Source organism: Glandiceps talaboti, chromosome 9 (assembly GCF_964340395.1).
Source record: "Glandiceps talaboti chromosome 9, keGlaTala1.1, whole genome shotgun sequence".
In the NCBI taxonomy this organism is placed as follows: Eukaryota; Metazoa; Hemichordata; class Enteropneusta; family Spengelidae; genus Glandiceps; species Glandiceps talaboti.
The window spans coordinates 19,317,156-19,338,724 of NC_135557.1; the positions used below are offsets into that span (position 1 = coordinate 19,317,156).

General features: G+C 36.9%; 1 protein-coding gene across 2 annotated transcripts; it reads left to right on the forward strand.

The window, feature by feature from the left end:
- Positions 1-6,848: 6,848 nt before the first annotated feature.
- On the forward strand, positions 6,849-17,166 carry LOC144440055 (trehalase-like). 2 transcript variants are annotated; one of them, XM_078129294.1, is made up of 12 exons: positions 6,849-7,017; positions 8,759-8,877; positions 9,120-9,255; positions 9,736-9,924; positions 11,100-11,192; positions 12,125-12,352; positions 13,114-13,166; positions 13,843-14,025; positions 14,403-14,623; positions 15,070-15,300; positions 15,857-15,907; positions 16,296-17,166. In XM_078129294.1, exons 1-12 carry the CDS (start codon positions 6,995-6,997, stop codon positions 16,449-16,451), a joined length of 1,683 nt encoding a protein of 560 aa, XP_077985420.1. In that variant the 5' UTR covers positions 6,849-6,994; the 3' UTR covers positions 16,452-17,166. The 2 variants fall into 2 exon arrangements, with proteins under 2 accessions (XP_077985420.1, XP_077985419.1); XM_078129293.1 differs by having other exon boundaries at positions 6,851-7,951.
- Positions 17,167-21,569: the final 4,403 nt, after the last annotated feature.

A 21,569-nucleotide genomic window follows, 5' to 3' on the forward strand; every position in this document is an offset into this window, starting at 1 on the left:
GGACACAAATTAGATGCTCAGTGTCAGACTCAAATTAGATGCGCAGTGTCAGATACAAAATAGATGCTCAGGGTCAGACACAAATTAGATGCTCAGTGTAAGACTCAAATTAGATGCTCAGTGTAGGACATAGATAAGTCGCTCAGTGTCGGACATATATTAGATGCTCAGTGTCATACTCAAATAAGTTGCTCAGTGTTGGACACAAATTAGATGCTCATTGTCAGACTCAAAATAAATGCTCAGTGTCGGACACAAATTAGATGCTCAGTGTCAGACTCGAAATAGATGCTCAGTGTCGGACACAAATTAGATGCTCAGTGTCAGACTCAAAATAGATGCTCAGTGTTGGACACAAATTACATGCTCAGTGTTGGACACAAATTACATGCTCAGTGTCAGATCCATGTGTGGTCTTGTTGCCAGGTATATTTGCATACATTTTTCAATGTTTATTCCTTTGTCTATTAAACCCTGTTGTTATCTTTATAATATACATGATCATTTGGCTGTTCCATGGGCGTGGTCTTGTTGCTTGGCATATTTGCATATACATTTTTGAATGTTTGTTCACTTGTCTACGAATCCCTGTTGTTATCTTTGTGAAATACACCATTTGGCTGTTACTATGGGCGTAGTCATGGTTGCTAGGGGTATTTGCATACATTTTTGAATGTTTTAGGTTATCGTTGGTGGCGCTTCTAGATGTGAGGAAGCGATCGTAGATTTAATAATGGCCACTAGTGGACGATAGCTTTTTATCTGTCGTTCATCAAGATTCTTAGACGATACAGATCGCAAGATACATAAACCAGGCAATTGGAAATCCTGCCAAATCACTTGTCTGGTTGTTGTTATGCCAAAACTGCCAAATAATTTCATCACTATTGAAGAACTAGAGACACCGGTGATAAGTGGTGTCGAATTTTGGTCATGTTTGCTTTCAGACCCGCAATGAATTAGTCTGGACGACCAGACTGCATGACTGAGCACGTGGTTTCTAACCTATAACCACGTACAACCACATTGGACATCGTCAAAACAGCTGTACCAAATGAATATTTAATGAGCGGTGACGACAGATACTGTATGGGAACTAGACTAGCAATGAATGTACAACAAATTGCGCACAATCGCTAGATAGGGTGTACTGCGTTACAATCTGAATACGTGAAGTCCATATGCTTTAGAAGATATTGTACTCTATTCTATCTAAAATGCCAGAGATAGAGACTATCTTCAGATTTTTGTCAAACCGACCAACTATTACCATGGGACGTAGTAATGTCGCGTTAGTGGTATTGCATATTGTTTGTTGTTATCTTGGCCAACGAGAAGAGTCTATCTCAAGAACTGAAAGATATGCCACCATGTTACGGGTAAGCCATGATTCCTTATCTATACACCATTACACCATTTAAATGGTAATTAAATGTAATCTTATCAGAAATGCCGTACCACTCGGTTACCACTCGATAATGCATGTATCCGTGTTGTTTAATACCAAGTAATATAAAATAATACACTTTAATACTGGTACAATCAGAGTCGGGTCATTAAAATAATAACATGGATTTAGCACCACAAAACGTTAACCCTGGCGATATATTTATTTGAATAATCTCGTATGTTCACAATAAAATCACCCTGTATTATCTTGACGATTGCAGCGACAGTCATCATCATGCATCGTGATTTCTGTGCAAAATCAGTTACGTGAAGGCAGCCACAGATTCAAGGCTGCATTTTAAATATTTTATCAAGGAAAACAAAATTACTGAGTTGTATTATGTTGTGAAGGGTCAACCTTACTAAAAGCATCAAAATTTTTTATTATATTAATGATAATTTTACAAACATTTTTTAAAAGAAATTTCACGTTGTTTACTTACGTGTAAACAGCCGTCGCCACGTTCGAAACGCCCGCGAAACTTGTCAGTACGCAGAGAAGTAGGTCAAAATTGCGACGTAGTAGCACAAAATCCCCTACGTCACACGTGCGCGTACACGTTGAAAGTGTAGCCGAAACTCTTTATTCTCTAATGCTCCCGTACGCGTACGCGTTACGTAAAAAAGCTACAACAAATGTTTTTTGAGCCCTATGTTTGAATACGTTCTATCTAGTACCATCTAATTATTGCACATTAGAGATTAAAAATGGTGACTTTTTAGGAATAATTTGCCTAGATAAATGTGCCGCTAATCGCCACATGTAATGGTATGTGATGGCTCAGACCACTAAATAGATTTAGTGGTCTGAGGTATGTGCACTTGTAGACTTCCAGTTTCTTCCTAAATTATTCCTATATTGTCGTTGGTGGCGCTTGTAAATGTGGCGCGCGCAGCGATCGTAGATAGGTAATGGCCACTAGCGGATGATAGATTTTTATCTGCCGTTCGTCATTTTTCTTGGTTTTGATAAAGAAACGTGTCTAAATCTAGAAGCGGTGCAGACGAGAGAGCGCAAGATATATAAACAAAACAATTTGAAATCCTGCCAAATCACTTGACTCGTTGTTGCCATGCCAAAACTGGCATAATCTCATCACTATCAACTAATCCGAAAAAATTAGAACATGTGTTCTTTCAACCAATTAAAGTTGAAGAACTTCAGAGGTGATAAATTGTGTCAAATTTTGGTCATTTTTGCTTTCAGATACGCAACATACATGAGGTATGGTAGTGATGCACTGTCATTCGTACGCGTACTGACCGTTATCATTGCCGTTTTGCTGACACCATTTTTTTTGTTAATATTCAACGAATTGCGCACAATCATCACTACTCGTACTGCGTTACAATCCGAATACGTGAAGATCACAAGCATTAGGACACTGTGCTTTATCGTATCTTAAACGCCAGAGACTGTCTTCGAATCTTTGTCAAACCGACCAACTATTACCATGGGACGTAGCAATGTCGCGTTAGTGGTATTGCTTGTTGTTATCTTGGCCAACGAGAAGAGTCTATCTCAAGAACTGAAAGATATGCCACCATGTTACGGGTAAGCCATGATTCCTTATCTATACACCATTACACCATTTAAATGGTAATTAAATGTAATCTTATCAGAAATGCCGTACCACTCGGTTACCATTCGATAATGCATGTATCCGTGTTATTTAATACCAAGTAATATAAAATAATACACTTTAATACTGCTACAATCAGAGTCGGGTCATTAAAATAATGACTTGGATTTAGCACCACAGAACGTTAACCTTGGCGAAAACTTAGCAAAAACAATACAATATGTAGCTGCAACATAACTGACTTTGTGATGAAGCTAGAGATTAACATATTGGGTGTACAATATAAATAATGGCCATGTTAAATAACACGTAGCCATGTTCTTGTTTGCTTAACAACGCCATAAATTCGAAACATAAAATGTCTCAAGTTGGTTATTGTTTGCTTTGTAATCCATATATCAAATGGTTTATCTATTGACCCACTTAAGCATCTGGTCATTACGTATAGCTGTTATAAATAATCTACCTGACAGTCCCAAGCTGTAGACGATAAGATAAGTGTCGTGAAGTCAATCGTATCTTTAATTATTTTGTGATCTACGAATGTAATAATAATAATAATAATAATAATAATAATAATAATAATAATAATAATAATAATAATACTTTATTGTCATGTAATGTACAATGAAATTTGTCATGGTTCTGCGAAAAAGCACTCAAGATAGAATATCATGACAACAACAATATATACAGATTACTAAAATAAATACATTCAGTCAAACACAGGAGAGTACAACAACATTGTGACTCATTTAAAATACGAACAGCTGATGGATAAAAACTGTTTTTGAAACGATTGGTTTTGAAAGACCTGTAACATGTACCGGACGGTAACATGTCAAACAATGGGTGAGCCGTGTGATTAATGTCACTAATGATAGACTTTGACTTCCTGGTAGTGCGGGTTGTAAAAAATGACTCTACTGGTGGAAGTTCTCCGCCAATAATCCTAGCTGCTGTCCTAACTATTCTATCAAGTTTAAAACGATCTCTTTGAGTGGTATTACCATACCAGACTGTAATATAAAATGTAAGAACACTCTCAATAACAGCCCAGTAGAATTTCGTTAAAATAACTTTGCTAATACCAAAACCCTTCAGACGCCGAAGGAAATAAAGGCGTTGTTGAGCTTTTTTGGCAATGTGATTTTCATTGCCTTTCCACTTCAAGTCATTAGAAAGGAGCGTACCGAGAAATTTGAAAGTGCGAACTATTTCAACATCCTTAACTTGTATTACTTTGTAATCTATTAACAGATATGTTTAAACTTTCTGTACAGATAATGGTACATTATATCCTTTCTCGTCGCTATTTATAGATGGTTGTACATATACATCTTCTCTCTGATTGATTACCCTAACCACGTGACAAGGAAACTTGTCTGTGCCCTATCAAACCAGTTTATCCAGGATGGAAAAATTCTATGTCCTGGGCAGTTTTTTTATGGTTGTGTGTTTAGAGACTTCTGGTGTTGCCCAAATAGGAAGTCGGTGTTATAATTATGAGATACGACAATTTACATTTTGTATATATCACATTATCGGTCATGTTCGTTCATTTATCTGAGCTGCAGCTTATTGACATAAAAATTTGAAACAAATACGATTTAAGTGTAGATAAGACTTGAATCACCCAGTCGATTACTGTAGTACTAGTTATTTTGTGTTTCAGCAGTAATTAATAATGGGCTCATGACTCGATCTTGTACATGTTAGGCATTCTCTAGTCCTGCTTGCACACGGAATGATTTGGGACTCGATTCTGGTGTTGAGGGATCGGACATAGTCAGCATTGCGTACTGTACACCGTCTGCAAGCAGGACTATGCGTTAGGCCCCCGCAAGTTAGATAAATTATGGAAGTATCAAGTTAGTGATATACTTCCATGTCAGAGAGAGAGAGAGAGAGAGAGAGAGAGAGAGAGAGAGAGAGAGAGAGAGAGAGAGAGAGATTATTTAATTTGCTCGATAAACCGCTCAGGAGGTTTAATTTGGTTCAAATTATGAACAAAATATTTGCCCCCCCCCCTTCACACCATAATTTTTTCATGGCCCCCTTTGAACCCTCAGGGTTTTATCCCCCCCCCCCCCATGTCTCCCCAAGCACCCCTTGCCGCAAAGTCTGACTCCAGCCCAAAAAATCCACAACATTTTGGGCTCAAAGTCGAAACTGTGCTTTAAAAACTGGCCCAGGAAATATGTATGTCATCCCGTCTGCCAATGATCTGTCCTCTGAAATTAAAATAACTTTGTATTTTTCATGATGTTGTCGTAATAGTTCTTTTTATTAATTCAACTTTATAAACACATAGAAGGTGCCCTGAATATATATTGCTGTCTGTAAGTAATGTATTAAATAATTGTTAAACTTCTGCCGATGTCCTTAGAGGCCTGTCTGATTTGACCTGTTATCACAACTCTATCAAATTGATGAACGATACAGCGACGCGTCGACGTCACCCGCTGTGCTAGTGTAATTTTTGGAAAGATAATGAATTTGAGAACTTGTGATCGTTACCCTGCCGCAGCCGTGTAGTCATATTAAAACGGGAAGGCGGTATAAGTAGTTTTGACAACATTTTGATGACAGGTCAAATCAGGTTGTAATAACATCACTACAGTCTCCGGTCCTGATCAGGGACACATAACTTTTCACTGGTAGACTTATGGTACCATCCAGGGTTTCCTAGATCACTAGTTACTGACTGTGTTTGACTGAGGACACATTCTTATCGTGTATGCGATGTGTTTATCTTTCCAGCCGGTGTCTATTACGATACTGACTGTGGTATATGTAGGGATACAGCTTGGCGCTGACGCACCTCCCTGCATTTCCTATAGCATACTGTAAGCAGACTCAGCCATACTAATATTATCTCAGTCCACGAATGGTGGTGTGACAGGCATGCAGGGTCCATCAATCAGCTTCGTTGCTCACTGTTCAGCCTGACACTGTCGTAGTACTGCATTACCGTAGTTCTCTGTCATCTAGCAACTTCACGAGCGCCTGTGGGTATCGTCCAAGGAATTGTGGGATAACTTCACTTCCGCTGCCAATAAAATAAGTTTGCCGTGTGAAAATTGAAAATTCTTTTATGTCCAGAGAGAGTTTCTATGCAAAATAGTTAATATTATAAACCTCAACAGAATAAATTGGGCAGTTCAAACCAAATTGCACCCTCAGAGGCAGAGAGTTGCACATATTGAAATTAAATATAACTCATACCATCAAATTTAGTTGTCTTGGGGAAAAAAGTTTGGGCCTCAAAAAGTAAAAATCCTGTTATGCAAATAAATTTTTGATCTGGAAAAAAAGTTTTGGCCTCAAAAGAAATTTTTTGATCTGTAAAAATAACAGTTTTGGCCTCACAAAGTAAAAATCTTGCTATGCAAAAAGAAATTCTGCTCTGGAAAAAGTTTTGGCCTCAAAAAAAAATTTGGATCTGTAAAAAAAAAATTGTTTGGGCTCATGAAGTAAAAAATCTTGTTATGCAAATAAATTTTCTGCTTTGTAAAAGGAAGTTTTGTCTCACAAATGTGAACTTTTTGCTTTGATATTTCTATTTTGAACAAAAAAATAATGATTTGTCCTATGAAAGAAATTTTTTATCCTTGTACTGAATATTTTGCTCTCAAAAAATTAATCATTTCTTCCACAAATGTATTGTTCCTGTGTCATCTCTGGGCCGCCGTAAGTTTTAGTCAGATTGAGTGGCGTTGAAGTGGATTTTTTGTTCTGACAAAAGAACTACTCCAAACGAGTGCCCCGTCCACAGAATTTGATAATGGGCGCCCTCAACGGTGTCATCTCGCGTTCACTTTCACATCGGAAGAAGGACAGGAGATTTTTGTTGTCTATGGACTATGGATTGAGAAAACGTTGGAACATTTGTCGCAGAACCGGAGATAACATCGATGTTAAGCCTATAAGTCGTGAAACTGAAGGCCTACTCGGGTGGAATGTGTTTGATAGATACACATATGTAAGCGCTCCGTGTCTGTTTGTATGTGCGAAGCTACTATCTTCGTATCTTCTTCCGCATTGCTTGACCACGACAGTAATATCCGAGTAAATGATATGTATGGATGTTGAGATACACTGGGTAGAAAGTTTAACAACTTTATTGCTATTCGTTGTAGGAATTTGGACATCTAATCTCTTCGTGGCAAGTATATGTTCTGTTTTCTGAAAACAATCGTATTTTGTCCAGCAAACGACATATATATTTCCTACTTCCGTGTTTGGTGCGCCATGTAAATACATTGTCGTAAACTACAGCCTGGAAATACATTGTCGTGAACTACAGCCTCTTTTACGGCACCATCGCGTTGCAGTGTCGGGGAAGACAGCTCTGGTTTGAGAGAGAGTGGAAGTATCACCGACGATAGACCCTATGCACCGACTGAGTTCCGTGAGAAGACACAACAACCGGCAGTCTCGCGCGACACGTCTTTTGTGGACACAATTGATGACGTAACATTCATGGTTTTAGAGTGTCAACATCTTAGCATAGAATAGAGGCATATAGAAATAGTCATTTTGTATGACTTGATATCAAAATTTAATGAGAAAGTTGATAACGTTTTTTTTTCGGAACTGAGAACTGCCAATTGGAATCGGCGATTTCAAAATCCTCTATATTCCGCATTACAATACTTGAGGCATAGTAGACTTCTCATGGCGCACCTGCGAAGTCTCGAACGAGTCAGTTTATTGGTTGCCATGGTGATATCGCTCATCATGGTCTTTTTGCCAATCTACGAATCTTACGAAGACGTCAACATCGTTGTGGAACCATCAACAAAATGTGAGAAGTCCGAATGTGACGAAGTGATACCGTCTGATAAAGGCCATAGGAGTGATGGGGTCGTCCAAGAATTGAATACAAAATACTGGGCTAGGCCTTGTTTACATCGGTAACTAATGTTTTTAGACAAATACTATAACTAGCTTACGGTGATCCTATATTTTTTCCTGTTTTTCATTACCCGACCTACCCAAATTTCAGCTGTAACATACACAAAAATTTCGCCCGTCCTTTAAATATTTTGCTGACAGCGCCCTCTCTGGCAAGAATAAGCAAATGTCTGGGGCGAGTTCGATTTTCACAATCATAATCATGATTTCGCGTGTGATAAGTACCAATCACAATCATGATTGGTAATCACAGTAATCACATGCCCCAAACCATGATTGACGTAATTACAAATGGCGGACAAGGTAATTATATCATGAGGGGGTCGCGCGCGCGTGGCTGAATGCACAGGAGCGTGTAATATTTCATAGATTGTTGTTTTCTTATTGCTTAGAATGTCGTTTTCTTAGGAAAATATCGTATGAATCTTGCTGCTACAAATGTATCAATCTCTATACTACGAAGAAATATTAGTCTCTTCCCCTTACATGTAGGAATATATATTAATCAAAATGTTGTTATACTTAGTCTGTAGACCTGGAAAACAACAATCTATGAAATATTACACACCCCTGTGGCTGAAGGCAAGTTAGAAATTACGGAATACATGTGTAAATAAATTGTGTCCGGTCATAGAATTGTAATTTGTTATCATTGTAATCACATTGGCGATGTAAAATCATTTAATTTATTCGAAATGTGTGAAACTTTTTAAACACGATAAGTAATCATGATTGTGATTGAGCGTTTTGTTTACAACCTCGGTTATTCCAATACAAGTGACAATATCATTTATCATATTTTTCAGGTGGGCTCAAGATAAAATCTATTGCTATGGTGATTTACTCCACGACGCACAAATGGCCGAAATCTACACAGATTCTAAATCATACGTAGATTTGAACTTAAAAGATGCACATGACCCAGGTATGTAAATTACTTGTACAATGACTGCATGAATATTTATATTTTATTACAGGGAAGTTATTTAAACAAAAGTCGTGTAATAGTAATTTTCTTGATTATCCGGAAGTTACACATTATATTTAACCTCCACTACACAACTAGCCACGGTAAACCGAACTCTCGTTATTTAAGGAATTCAACGATGTTACTATAACAACATATCAGTTGTGACGTCATCATTTGTGTAACCTTCTTTATCACAGAGGGTGTTTACAGTGCCTATGAAAGACTGGGAGACGATCCACTTGGTGATGATTTAATGCCAGACTTTGTGGAGGAACATTACGAAGGACCAGGAGAAGAATTCGAAGATTGGGAACCCGCAGACTGGACAGATGAGTAAATTTGCAATAACACTCTTTAGTTGTTTTTTGTTTCGTTTTTTTGTTTTTTTTGTTTTACTTTACTGAACGTTTCGAAATTAAGTTAAGTTTTAATCTCGGCCGAATATAACTAAATTCGGTAAAGTACTTCGTTAAACACGAGTCTGTCTGTCTGTCTGTCTGTCTGTCTGTCTGTCTGTCTGTCTGTCTGTCTGTCCGTGTTTGTTTTTTGTTTGCCTGCCTCTGTGTCTGTCTGTCTGTCTGTCTGTCTGTCTGTCTGTCTGTCTGTCTGTCTGTCTGTCTGTCTGTCTGTCTGTCTGTCTGTCTGTCTGTCTGTCCGTGTTTGTTTTTTGTTTGCCTGCCTCTGTGTCTGTCTGTCTGTCTGTCTGTCTGTCTGTCTGTCTGTCTCTATCTGTCTCTGTCTGTCTGTTCGTCTCTCCATTCGTCTGCTATACGTCTTATGATTAATATTTTGACATATTTTGTTTTAAATTAGTCCTGCCTTTCTAGACGACATCGTAGATGAAGACTATCGTAAGTTTGCATCAGATTTACATGCACTATGGAAACAACTCGGTAGACAAATAAAAGAAGATGTTAAAAACAACCAAGATCAGTATTCATTGATTTATGTCGACCAACCATTTATAGTACCTGGAGGTCGGTTTAGAGAATTTTACTATTGGTGAGTAATTTATAGTGCACAAATTGTTTTGCTTGGGTCAATTTAAAAGATGCCTGTGGTGGTAATGAAGGTGGTATTGTATAAGAAGTATAATGCTGTGTAGTGTAGTGTAGTACAGTGCAGTGTAGTGTAGTGTAGTGTAGTGTAGTGTAGTGTAGTGTAGTGTAGTCTAGTCTAGTCTAGTCTAGTCTAGTCTAGTCTAGTCTGGTCTAGTGTAGTGTAGTGTAATGTAGTGTAGTGTAGTGTAGCACAGTGTAGTGTAGTACAGTGTAGTGTAGTGTAGTACAGTGTAGTTTAGTCTAGTCTAGTCTAGTGTAGTATAGTGTAGTACAGTGTAGTGTAGTGTAGTGTAGTGTAGTGTAGTGTAGTGCAGTGTAGTACAGTGTAGTCTCGTCTAGTCTAGTCTAGTCTAGTCTAGTATAATATAGTCTAGGCTAGTGTAGTATAGTGCAGTCTAGTGTAGACTAGTCTAGTCTAGTGTAGTATGGTCTAGTCTGTTGCTATGCATTGATATGTAGTCTAGTCTAGTCTAGTCTAGTCTAGTCTATTGCTGTTTAATATATAGTGCCATACAGTGATATATAATTTGTTATACTATACTATACTATACTATACTATACTATACTATACTATACTATACTATACTATACTATACTATACTATACCATACTATACTATACTGTACTGTACTGTACCATACCGTGCTGTGACGTCATGCTCTGCTATGCTGTTATGCTACACCACACAACACCATACCATACCATGCTACACTACACTAACTACACTACACTACACTACACTACACTACACTACACTACACTACACTACACTACACTGCACTGCACTACGCTACGCTACACTACACTACACTACACTACACTACACACCACTACGTACACTACACTACACTACACTACGTACACTACACTACACTACACTACACTACACACCACTACGTACACTGCACTACACTACACCATGCCACACCACACCACACCACACCACACCACACTACACTACATTACACCACAGTTTACTGTAGATTAGTGTTGTCGTTTTAAACCTTATATTGTTGTTCATATTGTACAAAATGTACATAAATCATAGTTATATTTGAATTCTTTAAAAAAAACTTCAACTTTTCCTTCTAAATCCAATCCTCCGTTTATTTCCAGGGATTCCTATTGGGTAATAAATGGGTTATTGATATCTGAGATGTACACCACAGTTAAAGGAATGTTGGATAACTTTGTACAGTTTGTGAACGAGTAAGTGAATAATTATCATTTATCAAAAGTATCCAAAACGTTTTGAAAATTCACTACGTAATTCATCCTATAAGTTAAGTACAACATTCCAACAAACATATAACATGACACTGTAGTCTTCTCCTTGAGCAAAACAGTGAAGTCGAAAAGTCCTCTCTAGTATGTTCTGGATACCTTCTTGGTATATTGAAACATTTGTACCCCATACGACTTCATTGTATGCAAGAATGGTATATCAACACAACGTTCAGAATCCCTATTCTGCCCCCCTCCCCCGGGGGTACTCCACATTTTCAGACGGAGTTTCAAATTATATCCATGAATAATCCAGAAACAAACTAATTGTTAGATATTTCCAGTCACAAATCTAATCCATGAAGATGGTTTCCATATTCTCGATTCCATGATTAAGGAATTTTCACATGAATAGACGACCCGTGTTTAAGGATTTTACATGAAAAAGTGATCGGGGGGGGGGGGGGGCACATACCGGTATACATATTACTGTTGGAATACCCCCACACCACCCTGAGATTGTGCCTTCCTCGTCTTTATTCTAAATTGCAAGAGCTAATGATGTTACAAGTCTCTGAGCCAACTTGGAAAGAATGTATGCAGAGGTCATTGCATATAGTGTAATGCTTGTTCGATGCGGTTATGAAAAGCACCTTATAAAAGCATATTGGTGGACATGTGTAGGTAGTGTAGTATGGAATTACATGATTAAGAAATGTTTGACATACAATGCCGACAAGAAGAAATGTGACAGATGGCCACATTCTGAAACGAAAATATTTGCATAGACCTACTATTGTCAGAAAGAAATTATTGGAACATACGAAAGTATTTGTGATGAAGGCTGTATATGTGATATTTCGTACTTATCAAAGTCTAAATAGTTTTCGTCACTGCATTTCGATTTTTAATCATAGGATTGGATTCGTACCAAATGGAGGTCGTATTTACTACACAAGACGTAGCCAGCCAGCTCTGTTGATTCCAATGGTCGGTCGGTATCTGGATGCCACCGATAACTTTGACTATGTGTCAACGATCTTGCCAGCTTTGGAGAAGGAATATCAATTCTGGATGGATAACAGAACCGTGACTATAGATACACATACGCTGAACCAGTACAATGTATGGATGGGTATGCCAAGGTAGGGGACGTAGATGGGCCGGGTATGCCAAGATAAGGAGTGTAGATGGGTATGATGAGGTAAGGAGTGTAGATGGGTATGCCAGGGTAATTGACGTGGATGGATATGTCTAAGGTAAGGGTGTGGATGGGTATGCTGAGGTAAGGATGTGAATGGATATGTCTAAGGTAAGGATGCGGATGGGTATGCCGAGTTAAGGGGTGTGGATGGATATGTCTAAGGTAAGGAGTGTGGATGGATATGCTGAGACAAGAGGATGGGTATGCTACGGTAAGGGGTGTTGATGGGTATGATGAAGTAAGGGGTGTGAATAGGTATGCCCCAATAAGTGATGTGGATGGCTATGTTGAGGTAAGGGTTATGGATGGGTATTTCTAGGTAAAGGGCATAGATTGGTATGCCAAATTGAGGGATAGTGGGTTGGCATGCTAATGGAAGGGATGAAGATGGGTATGGCAGGTATTAAGGGGTGTGGATGGGTATACCGAGGCAAGGGTTGCGGGTAGGTATGGTGAGGTAGGGTGTATTGATGGGTGTTGATGGGTATGCTGAGGTAATTTAGGGGTGTCGATGGATATGTGAAGGTAAGGAGATAGAATGGTTATGACAATGGTTATGCTCATGTAACATTGTTGTCAATATCATGGTATATCGATCATCACTCAAGTTAAAATTACAAGTTCTCCAGAATTGTCATTTTATCAGTAGTGATAAAGTCACCAGTTAATGTATGCATAACGTTGTGTTTTTGTATTTGATAGACCTGAGTCATATAGAGAGGATATCGAGACAGCATCTGGAGTTACTGATCCAGGTAGGTGGACAGGAATAACACTTAAACATAGGATTTCATAGTAGTTGTAAGTAAGGCTGACAATGTATATATGAAATGAAGCATATGAGGCAATTGAGAAACATATAGCTAACTGAATATATCATGAAAACTATTTTACTCTTTGACAAACGTAACAACAGAAGTCTCATTGGAATTTACAAGAATGTGAAGAAAAAACTTCCTATGAAAACACTTCTAGCTATCAGAACTAGATATGGTCCACATCAGATAACAATTGAGTATTTCTTTGTATTCATTTTGTATATTTCTGTCATATGTTTCTTTGAAAGTGTGGCTTATTTTTGTTAACCGGTGAAAATTCATTCATTCATTCATTCATTCATTCATTCATTCATTCATTCATTCATTCATTCATTCATTCATTCATTCATTCGTTCGTTCGTTCGTTCGTTCGTTCGTTCGTTCATTCATTCATTCGTTCGTTCATTCATTCATTCATATTGTAGAGATTGATGGTTTACTATACGAGTCGCATTTGAAACAATTGAACCCATATACAAAGAACACAAGTCTATTTCTCTATAACTCTGTTATTTCTACATGGGGTTACATTCTCCCAAGTGGTGCCCAGAGAGTAAATCGTCAATTTAAAATTCAATTTGTCTATTTTAATATGTCAACACTATTTTTTCAGATGAGAAAGCTAAACTCTATTCCCACATTGCATCGGCTGCAGAGAGTGGTTGGGATTTCTCATCTCGATGGTTTGAAGGAAAAACTCTAGACACAATCCGAACAACTGATATTGTACCAGTTGATCTGAATAGTATGCTGTGTATGAGTGAACGAATTCTATCAGAGCTATTTGAAAGGGAAGGTAAACTAATCTCATATTTTTAAGTCATGCCCATGAAAATCTATATTAAAGGGGTAGTTTAGAACTGTTTTTGAGTGAAGAAAAATGTACGTAATGACCACACAAAATGTAAACTAATGTGACGTATAGGTAAATATGAGTGTAGACAGCATAATGAAGGTGCTTATAAAACGAAATGAAAATGTTTAGTAACCAAAATATCACGTTTCGAATTTTTGGTGACCAAAAATGTTTTATAATGTAATGTTTATATTTTATCTGAATTTCTGGCGATTAACTAGTAATATTTTATTTATTGTTATTTTTGGGGGTCAAAATTGTTAATATATCAAGCATAGACATAATGTCTTGCTGTTGTGTGTTTTTATTCAACCTAGGAGATACTGGTAAAGCTCAATATTATAGCGATGCTCTTGACAGAAGACGTGAAGCGTTAAAAAATGTGCTCTGGGACGAGACTAAAGGTGCCTGGTTCGACTACGACCTCACTACAAGCGCTTTGAGGACTGAGAATTTCTATTTAGCATCTGTTGCGCCATTATGGGCTGGTTGCTATGACAACAGTAGCAAAGAGCAGAAGATTCTAGACTATCTAAAGGTTATTATTTATTATATCTTTTCAGCACATTATTCGAGTATGATCGGCCATATTTATTATAATAATTCTATTATCAAAGTAGAATTTTGTTTCAGGACAAATTGCACTGTAAATCAAAGTTCTTGATTAAATTTCCCCGAACTTTGTTATATGCAACCTTGCTGCAGGTTTTTAGGGAAATTTAGGGGTCCAGAGTTTTTCAACAAATCAAAAATCTGTTATTTTCCCATAGAGTTAGCACATTCGGCGGCCATATTGGATTCTAAAATGGCTTTAGTTTTGACTACATTTGACATCTGTTTAAAATATTTGGATGATGCCCCGTGATTTTCTTCCTTGATTTTAACTTAGGTTATCTTGTGCAAAATAACAGTAAAAGTTTGAAGAGTTTATTTGCGAAGTACATTTTCACGTTATTAAACAAAATATTTAACAACATTTTTTAGGACGAAGACGTTCTGAACTATTACTGTGGTGTCCCAACATCGACGACAGAGAGCGGTGAACAATGGGACTATCCCAATGCCTGGCCGCCATTACAAGAAATGATCATCACAGGACTGGCCCAGTCATCACTCCCAGAAGCCAAAGAACTGGCATTAACACTGGCACAAAGCTGGACATACTGTAACTGGAAAACATATGAAGACTCGGAAAATGATTATATGTATGAAAAGGTAAGCATCAACATACGGGTATCTCAAAGCATCAACATACGGGTATCTCACAGTAAATTGACACCTACGAATTTCAGCCTTTGGGTCTTTCTCAGTCAACTGAGGAAATTTTTGTCCACTTAAAAATACAAGTGCCATGTTGTGGGCCAAGAGAGGCTCAAGTTGTAAGTGACGACAAGACCTAGCTACTTTCCATCGATTATTGGATGTAGACACCACATTATTTGGAAGATTTTAGTAGGAATAACAGTTTCATAACTTTTGTTTTAACGATTGTATTTACCCGGGTATTTTATGACTTTTTTATGATTTCATTAAGTTACCATAGTCGTCAGAAGAACACTAGCAACAATAAGAATATAAACACGACATGAGCAACAACAACAACAACAACAGCAACAACAACAACAACAATAGCAGCAACAACATCGATGACGACGACGACGTCCTTTCGAAATCGTTTATATTGCTTTTACTTTTCATATTATTAACTGATGATTATAGAGTTTATTAGCTTGCATGATAGTAATTTTGTCATTTTTCTTTTCAACTTCAGTATGATGTAAACAATGGCGCCCCCGGTGGCGGTGGTGAATATGATGTACAGGTACGAGATTTTACGTCCGTCTATAAAAGAATCCAGCGAAATTCATCATCCTTGTTTCATAGTATAAATGAAGGTTATTTTATCTCAAGTACTCGTCCTTAACCACGTGATGTCATTAACACCAGGCGAACACATTCAGTCCACTGAAGAAGTCAATCTAGTGTAGACTAAAATGTTGGGCAAACTAACTTTTCCTGCTAAATGAAATAACCTTTATTTATATCTGTAAATATTATTCTGCATAAAAAGCAATGACATCAGTGTGAGAATTTACTTAGAATAATTATTTTCTGTGAGATATGCCCCACAGCTATCATTATAGCTATACTGCAAAATACATGTTTTTCACCTTTATTATTGTAATGTGTTCCCATTTTCTCTCTGTCAGCTTGGATTTGGTTGGACAAATGGCGTCCTCATACAACTGCTGAAAGAGTATGGAGATGTACTTGAGGCTAAACCAGTTACAGGCGTCGCTACCATGACAACAACTTCTATTTTGGTCTTTCTGCTGTCTACCCTAACACTATTGTTTTATGTTTAATCAAGCATTTGCACAATTGAATTAGCATTAGTTACCATGGCAATGACATTTTATGCAAAATTCCAAGATGGTGACCACAAAGAAAACCAATAAATACCCCAATACCAGTAGAGCTATTTGTGCCAAGTTTGAATAATTCACTGCTTTAACCGGATTGTTTTAACTTAATAAGTAATCCTATATTTGTATATTTGGATCATGATTCGGCCACAATTATAACACACTTTGGTCAATATTCACAGAACATCGTGATTTTAGTTACTATGGCAACTGATAGTCATGAAATGATTACTTTTTTGAACTAACATAACAAATTACCCTAGATAAGCTGGTTGTATAAAGGAGAATAAGGTGGAATCAGCGTTGATGTATTGTATTCATCCCCATTCATTACCTTTCACTTTGTAGGACCTGTATCACGTGTTCAAAATGGCGCCAATTTGTGTACATTCAAATCTTGATATGACAGTAGAGCTTAACAGTGATACGTTATACAAATCACTGCATGGTATTCCTTTCATTTCTGGTTGCCAAGGTGATTGATGTAATCTCTCATGTGAGTCCAAATCAGTGTACCCATGTGCTTTGTATGTAAATATTCAAAAGTACGTCACTTACTCTGCATTGAATGTACAATCAGCAGAAAAAAATGTTATGTTGTTTAAAGACGTTGCAAACGTTATTTACATTAAATTCCTCACAAGGTACAACTTAATCTCTGACTCGATGTTAGATGGATAATTTTGGATAATTTTCGAGCTTATAATATATAAAGTTTGTTGACATGGCTGTGAAAATGTGTCTATTTGTCAGAAACAAGCTATATATGGCGCCATCAACGGTGCATCTAAAGACTCACTCACATACACACGCACTCTCAAACACACACTCTACATTGTTTAGAGAATGTATAAATGTGTTTTGATATATACCTGCAGTAGCGTCTATAGAGAAAGGGCGAGAGAGGGAGAGAGAGAGAGAGAGAGAGAGAGAGAGAGAGAGAGAGAGAGAGAGAGAGATACACACGTACGTACGTAAATGCATACATACATACATACATACATACATACATACATACATACATACATACATACACACATACATACATATTACATACATACATATATACATACATACATGTGTTTACAAACACTATTATTACCAATAGCCTGGTGCTCTGTTGAAACTTATTCTCATGAGCAAATAGCGGGCGCCCATTAGGCAAAAAACAACACTATACACACAGCTAACTGCAGTGTCAATTACGTCAATGATTATTTTGTTCTACTCGTAAAAAACAGTTTTACAAAATGTTGTCATCAAGTGAAGGTGAACAGTAGAATTAACTCGCAATGAACTAGAAAATTCAATTTCTCCTTAAGCTTACCCCCATCCTCCAACTTTTTGTAGAAATTAGACGCTGACAAGGAGCTGACAATATTCATGAAGTGTGTGGTTGGACATTACTTACTACAGTATTTGATATACATGGGGGGGGGGGGTATTAAACACATCTACGATAAACAGTGTAATAATTATGTCATTTCCTAGTTTCTAATTAACTGACGTTCAACTTCAGCTGCTGACAGTCTCTTGATACCTGTGTCTGACTCTGTCCCTTGACCTCTAGGTCATCTATTTCATGATGGCGTCACTGTCTTGAACATCATGGGAAAGGAAGCACTTAAAGTTATTCGGACCGCGCGAGTTTTTATTTTTATATTTCATCATCGACTTTTAATTAAAATTTTCTGACTCTTGTTTTATAATTTTCTGATATCTCGACATTTCCAAAAGGCCAAACGCAATGTTTGCTAGGAGAACTAAAGTGGGACACTAAAGTTTCATAGAAAACCCTATCATATGATGTAAATTGTTTCATTGACATTGGCATAATTACATTTACATACTTCGTGTTTAGAATCGATATATTTATAATCAGACTGTGTAAATCAATAGAACAAATACACCTAAGTGTAATTAATTGCTTAGTGGTCTTAGAAGTCCCTCGATGAACTAAAAATTGTATGCATGATTTAAAGATAGCGTTTTCGCTTCCGATTCTTAAGTACACACAGTACTCTGGTGACGTCACTATTGAACGCTGAGGGCATCTTAGTGACGTAATACATATTATTGATATCAAAGCAAAGCGGTGTTCGTGTCAATTTCGGCAGCTATATAGATTTGATAATTTGCACGGTCAATATCCATTCAACAATACCCGATTTGCTAAAAATATCTTATAATCAATATTGCAGGATTTGAATAGTTTGTTTTGTTGATTAGGAAGCTAGCACTGTATCCGGTGTTTGGTTTGAAAAGTATCAATGCCGAGAGTGAAATGAGTATTTTATTGTTAGATATTTGATTCGACACTAATTGAACGATAGATATGTTAGGAAGTTAGAGACGCATACTCTTAGTTCATGATTATTTTACACTAATTTTGACGACAGTGAAGACTCGCGCGTTTTTTGGAATAGACATTTCAGAAGGATAATCAAACAGACAAAGGATTTGTTCACTACGAAAAATATGAAACTACAGACACTGCATGTCTTCGTTATTATCTGTACATCTCATTATTTTTATTCCGTAATTTTGACTTCATTATTTTTATTCCGTAATTTTGACTTCATTCTTTAAATGAAGACAGTTTCTGTGATACCTTTCCAAAATAAAGTTGAAATCTCGAAAAATGTTAGGGAAAACCACGAACTTTCTTCAAATTATTTTGGCGGGAAGAAATATTGGAATGATGTATAGAATCAAGGTAAAATGTGCCAGGGCAGTTCAAAGAGTTTCTTTCCGAGACCGATTCTACATTAAGCAGCCTTGTTGTTCTTGACTAAATAATTATAAACGGAAGTTGTATTTCAGCGTTACTATTCCTAATTGAGAGACCGATTCGTAAAAGGGCTGTCCTTGAATCTGTCACAATAATCACTATGAATAGCAATTTTGAAAAACTGCTAAGACGTTAGTCCTTAAAAAATATATAGAATTACGCTGATTGTGTAGTTGTGAAAAATAAATGTTTAGTTGGTTAAATTTGTTCACATGACGTCAGTGACTGGAAGAAATAAAAATGATGTAGGGAAGACTTTTTGGCAACGAGCCAATCTGATATCACTGACAAGGAGAAACGACGAAGAGGAGTTTTTGGCATCAAGCCAACGCAATCCGATGTAATACATGGAAGCTTTGGCAATGACTCAATTAATTCATTAGGTAGTCCTATGATTAGATAGTGATTATCAGCTCTATTTATAGTACATGGTCTAGTTTTACATTTAATGAAGTTATATCATATCTGCGTGATGTTACTGAATGAATGATCACTTACGCTTGTCCGACTTTTTATACGGGTGATGTTGGAGGTCACACACTCATGCATAGACGTCAGTACAGACTGTACTTTGATTAAAACGGACCAGACTCGATATTTTTTTATTTAATTTATGACTACTGAAAAGAGCGATTTTACTTTCCCATGTCTTTCTCTTGACTGGGTAACACCTAAACGTATTACACCAAGTTGGGATTGCCGACGTGTAGAGGACAGCACTAGTAAGGGTGAAAATTTGTTTTTGACTTTTCTTGGAATATTCTAATAGACGGGGTGCAGCCAGTGCAATTTGTGAGATTGTTCAAGTTACAGTACGTATAGAAAAATCATACTTATACGAACTGTATTTATTTTAACAGATATACATATAACATGAAGTGTGTGAATTTGTCTGGTTGAAGGGCCACAAGCTAAATTATACGTTTTCAGGTGTAATTTGTGTTGAATATTCAAAAGATGCCAGTACTCGCAGTATTCTGCTTTATACTGAATCATAGTTACAGTCACTTGCAATTAACCGAACTCAAACCTGGTACGAAGGTATACATTGGCCTTATAACAGATCGGATTTTGTAATTTATTACAGCACCGACGAAATCCCTATTATCAATCAAATGTTCTAACAACACAAACTCACAATATCAATGTCATAATACAGTATAATATCGACATTTACATTACACAATAACAGTTTAATCAAAATTCTATGTAAGTATTTTCACTTGACGAGCAAAATTTATAAATTCAACTTGAACTACTGTAGTATATGAAATAATGTTTTGTATGGATGCCAACTTTTCTAATGAGTGGTTTCTTGGTGCTAGTAACTGTAACATACAACTTTCAACGTATATGTCAAACCTTTAATGAAACACTGTGAGCATTTTAATTAGCTGAAATACCTCTTTGAAAGTAATTGATGTTACAATCGATTGATGTCCGTATGTAAACAGTCGGTTTGGTTCATGTTCTCATTTGTCAACAAGTAACAACTTGTGAGATTATCCAGTTTCTGAAAAAAAAATATTCAACCATACCTGCTCCACCTAGTAGACATCCTTCACTTTTTACAGTGTTTGCTTTTTTGCAATTGTTTAATTGGATATATGATCATAAATACTTCAGAAAGTATGACATGGATATGAACGTAATAACTGAATAACATTAATCATAAGAACGATAATAATATGTATTTTTAATGTGCACGTTCTCCTGAGAATTCTAGCTGCTCACAATCATTACCCCTGGCACTGATCAACGTGAGTAAACGGTGTAACGGCTCGTTTTTCTTCCTGAACTCCCTGGGCAACATACAATCTATTGCAGCCTCTATAAGCACATAGGATTAAAACATTCACATTGAATTGTAAACTCTATTCTACCAGGTCCCTAATTATACAGCTGGATTGACTGGGTCACAATCGTGATTCAAATCTTGCACTGGGACTTTAGTCTTGTAGAAAAGAACGACAGCAGCGAGGCTTGAACCTGCAGATTCTAAGCCGGACACTCTAAGCATTCGACCATCACGATTCTACGCATTATGGTAAATTATGATCTATAGTTTTGGTTTCGCTAATAGGCCTCTCATAAACGTGAGAACACGATAGTTATTATCTAATCTTATCTTCTTCCTTATCAACATCCATAAATGATGGTATTTACAATTCTCCTTAATTTCCTACTATCTTTATTGTCATCCAAGGTATCTGCCATCACATCGTGTCTAATTGTCAATCAATCATTGCCCTTGTTGTGAGTATAAA

What these genes read in the sequence shown, in the direction of transcription:
- LOC144440055 (XM_078129293.1), top strand. Translation starts at nt 7,713, where the DNA reads ATGGCGCACCTGCGAAGTCTCGAACGAGTCAGTTTATTGGTTGCCATG. An exon ending in AAAAGATGCACATGACCCAG is followed by an intron (nt 8,878 to 9,119) that starts GTATGTAAATTA and finishes TCTTTATCACAG; the next exon opens with AGGGTGTTTACAGTGCCTAT. An exon ending in ATGATTATATGTATGAAAAG is followed by an intron (nt 15,301 to 15,856) that starts GTAAGCATCAAC and finishes TTTCAACTTCAG; the next exon opens with TATGATGTAAACAATGGCGC.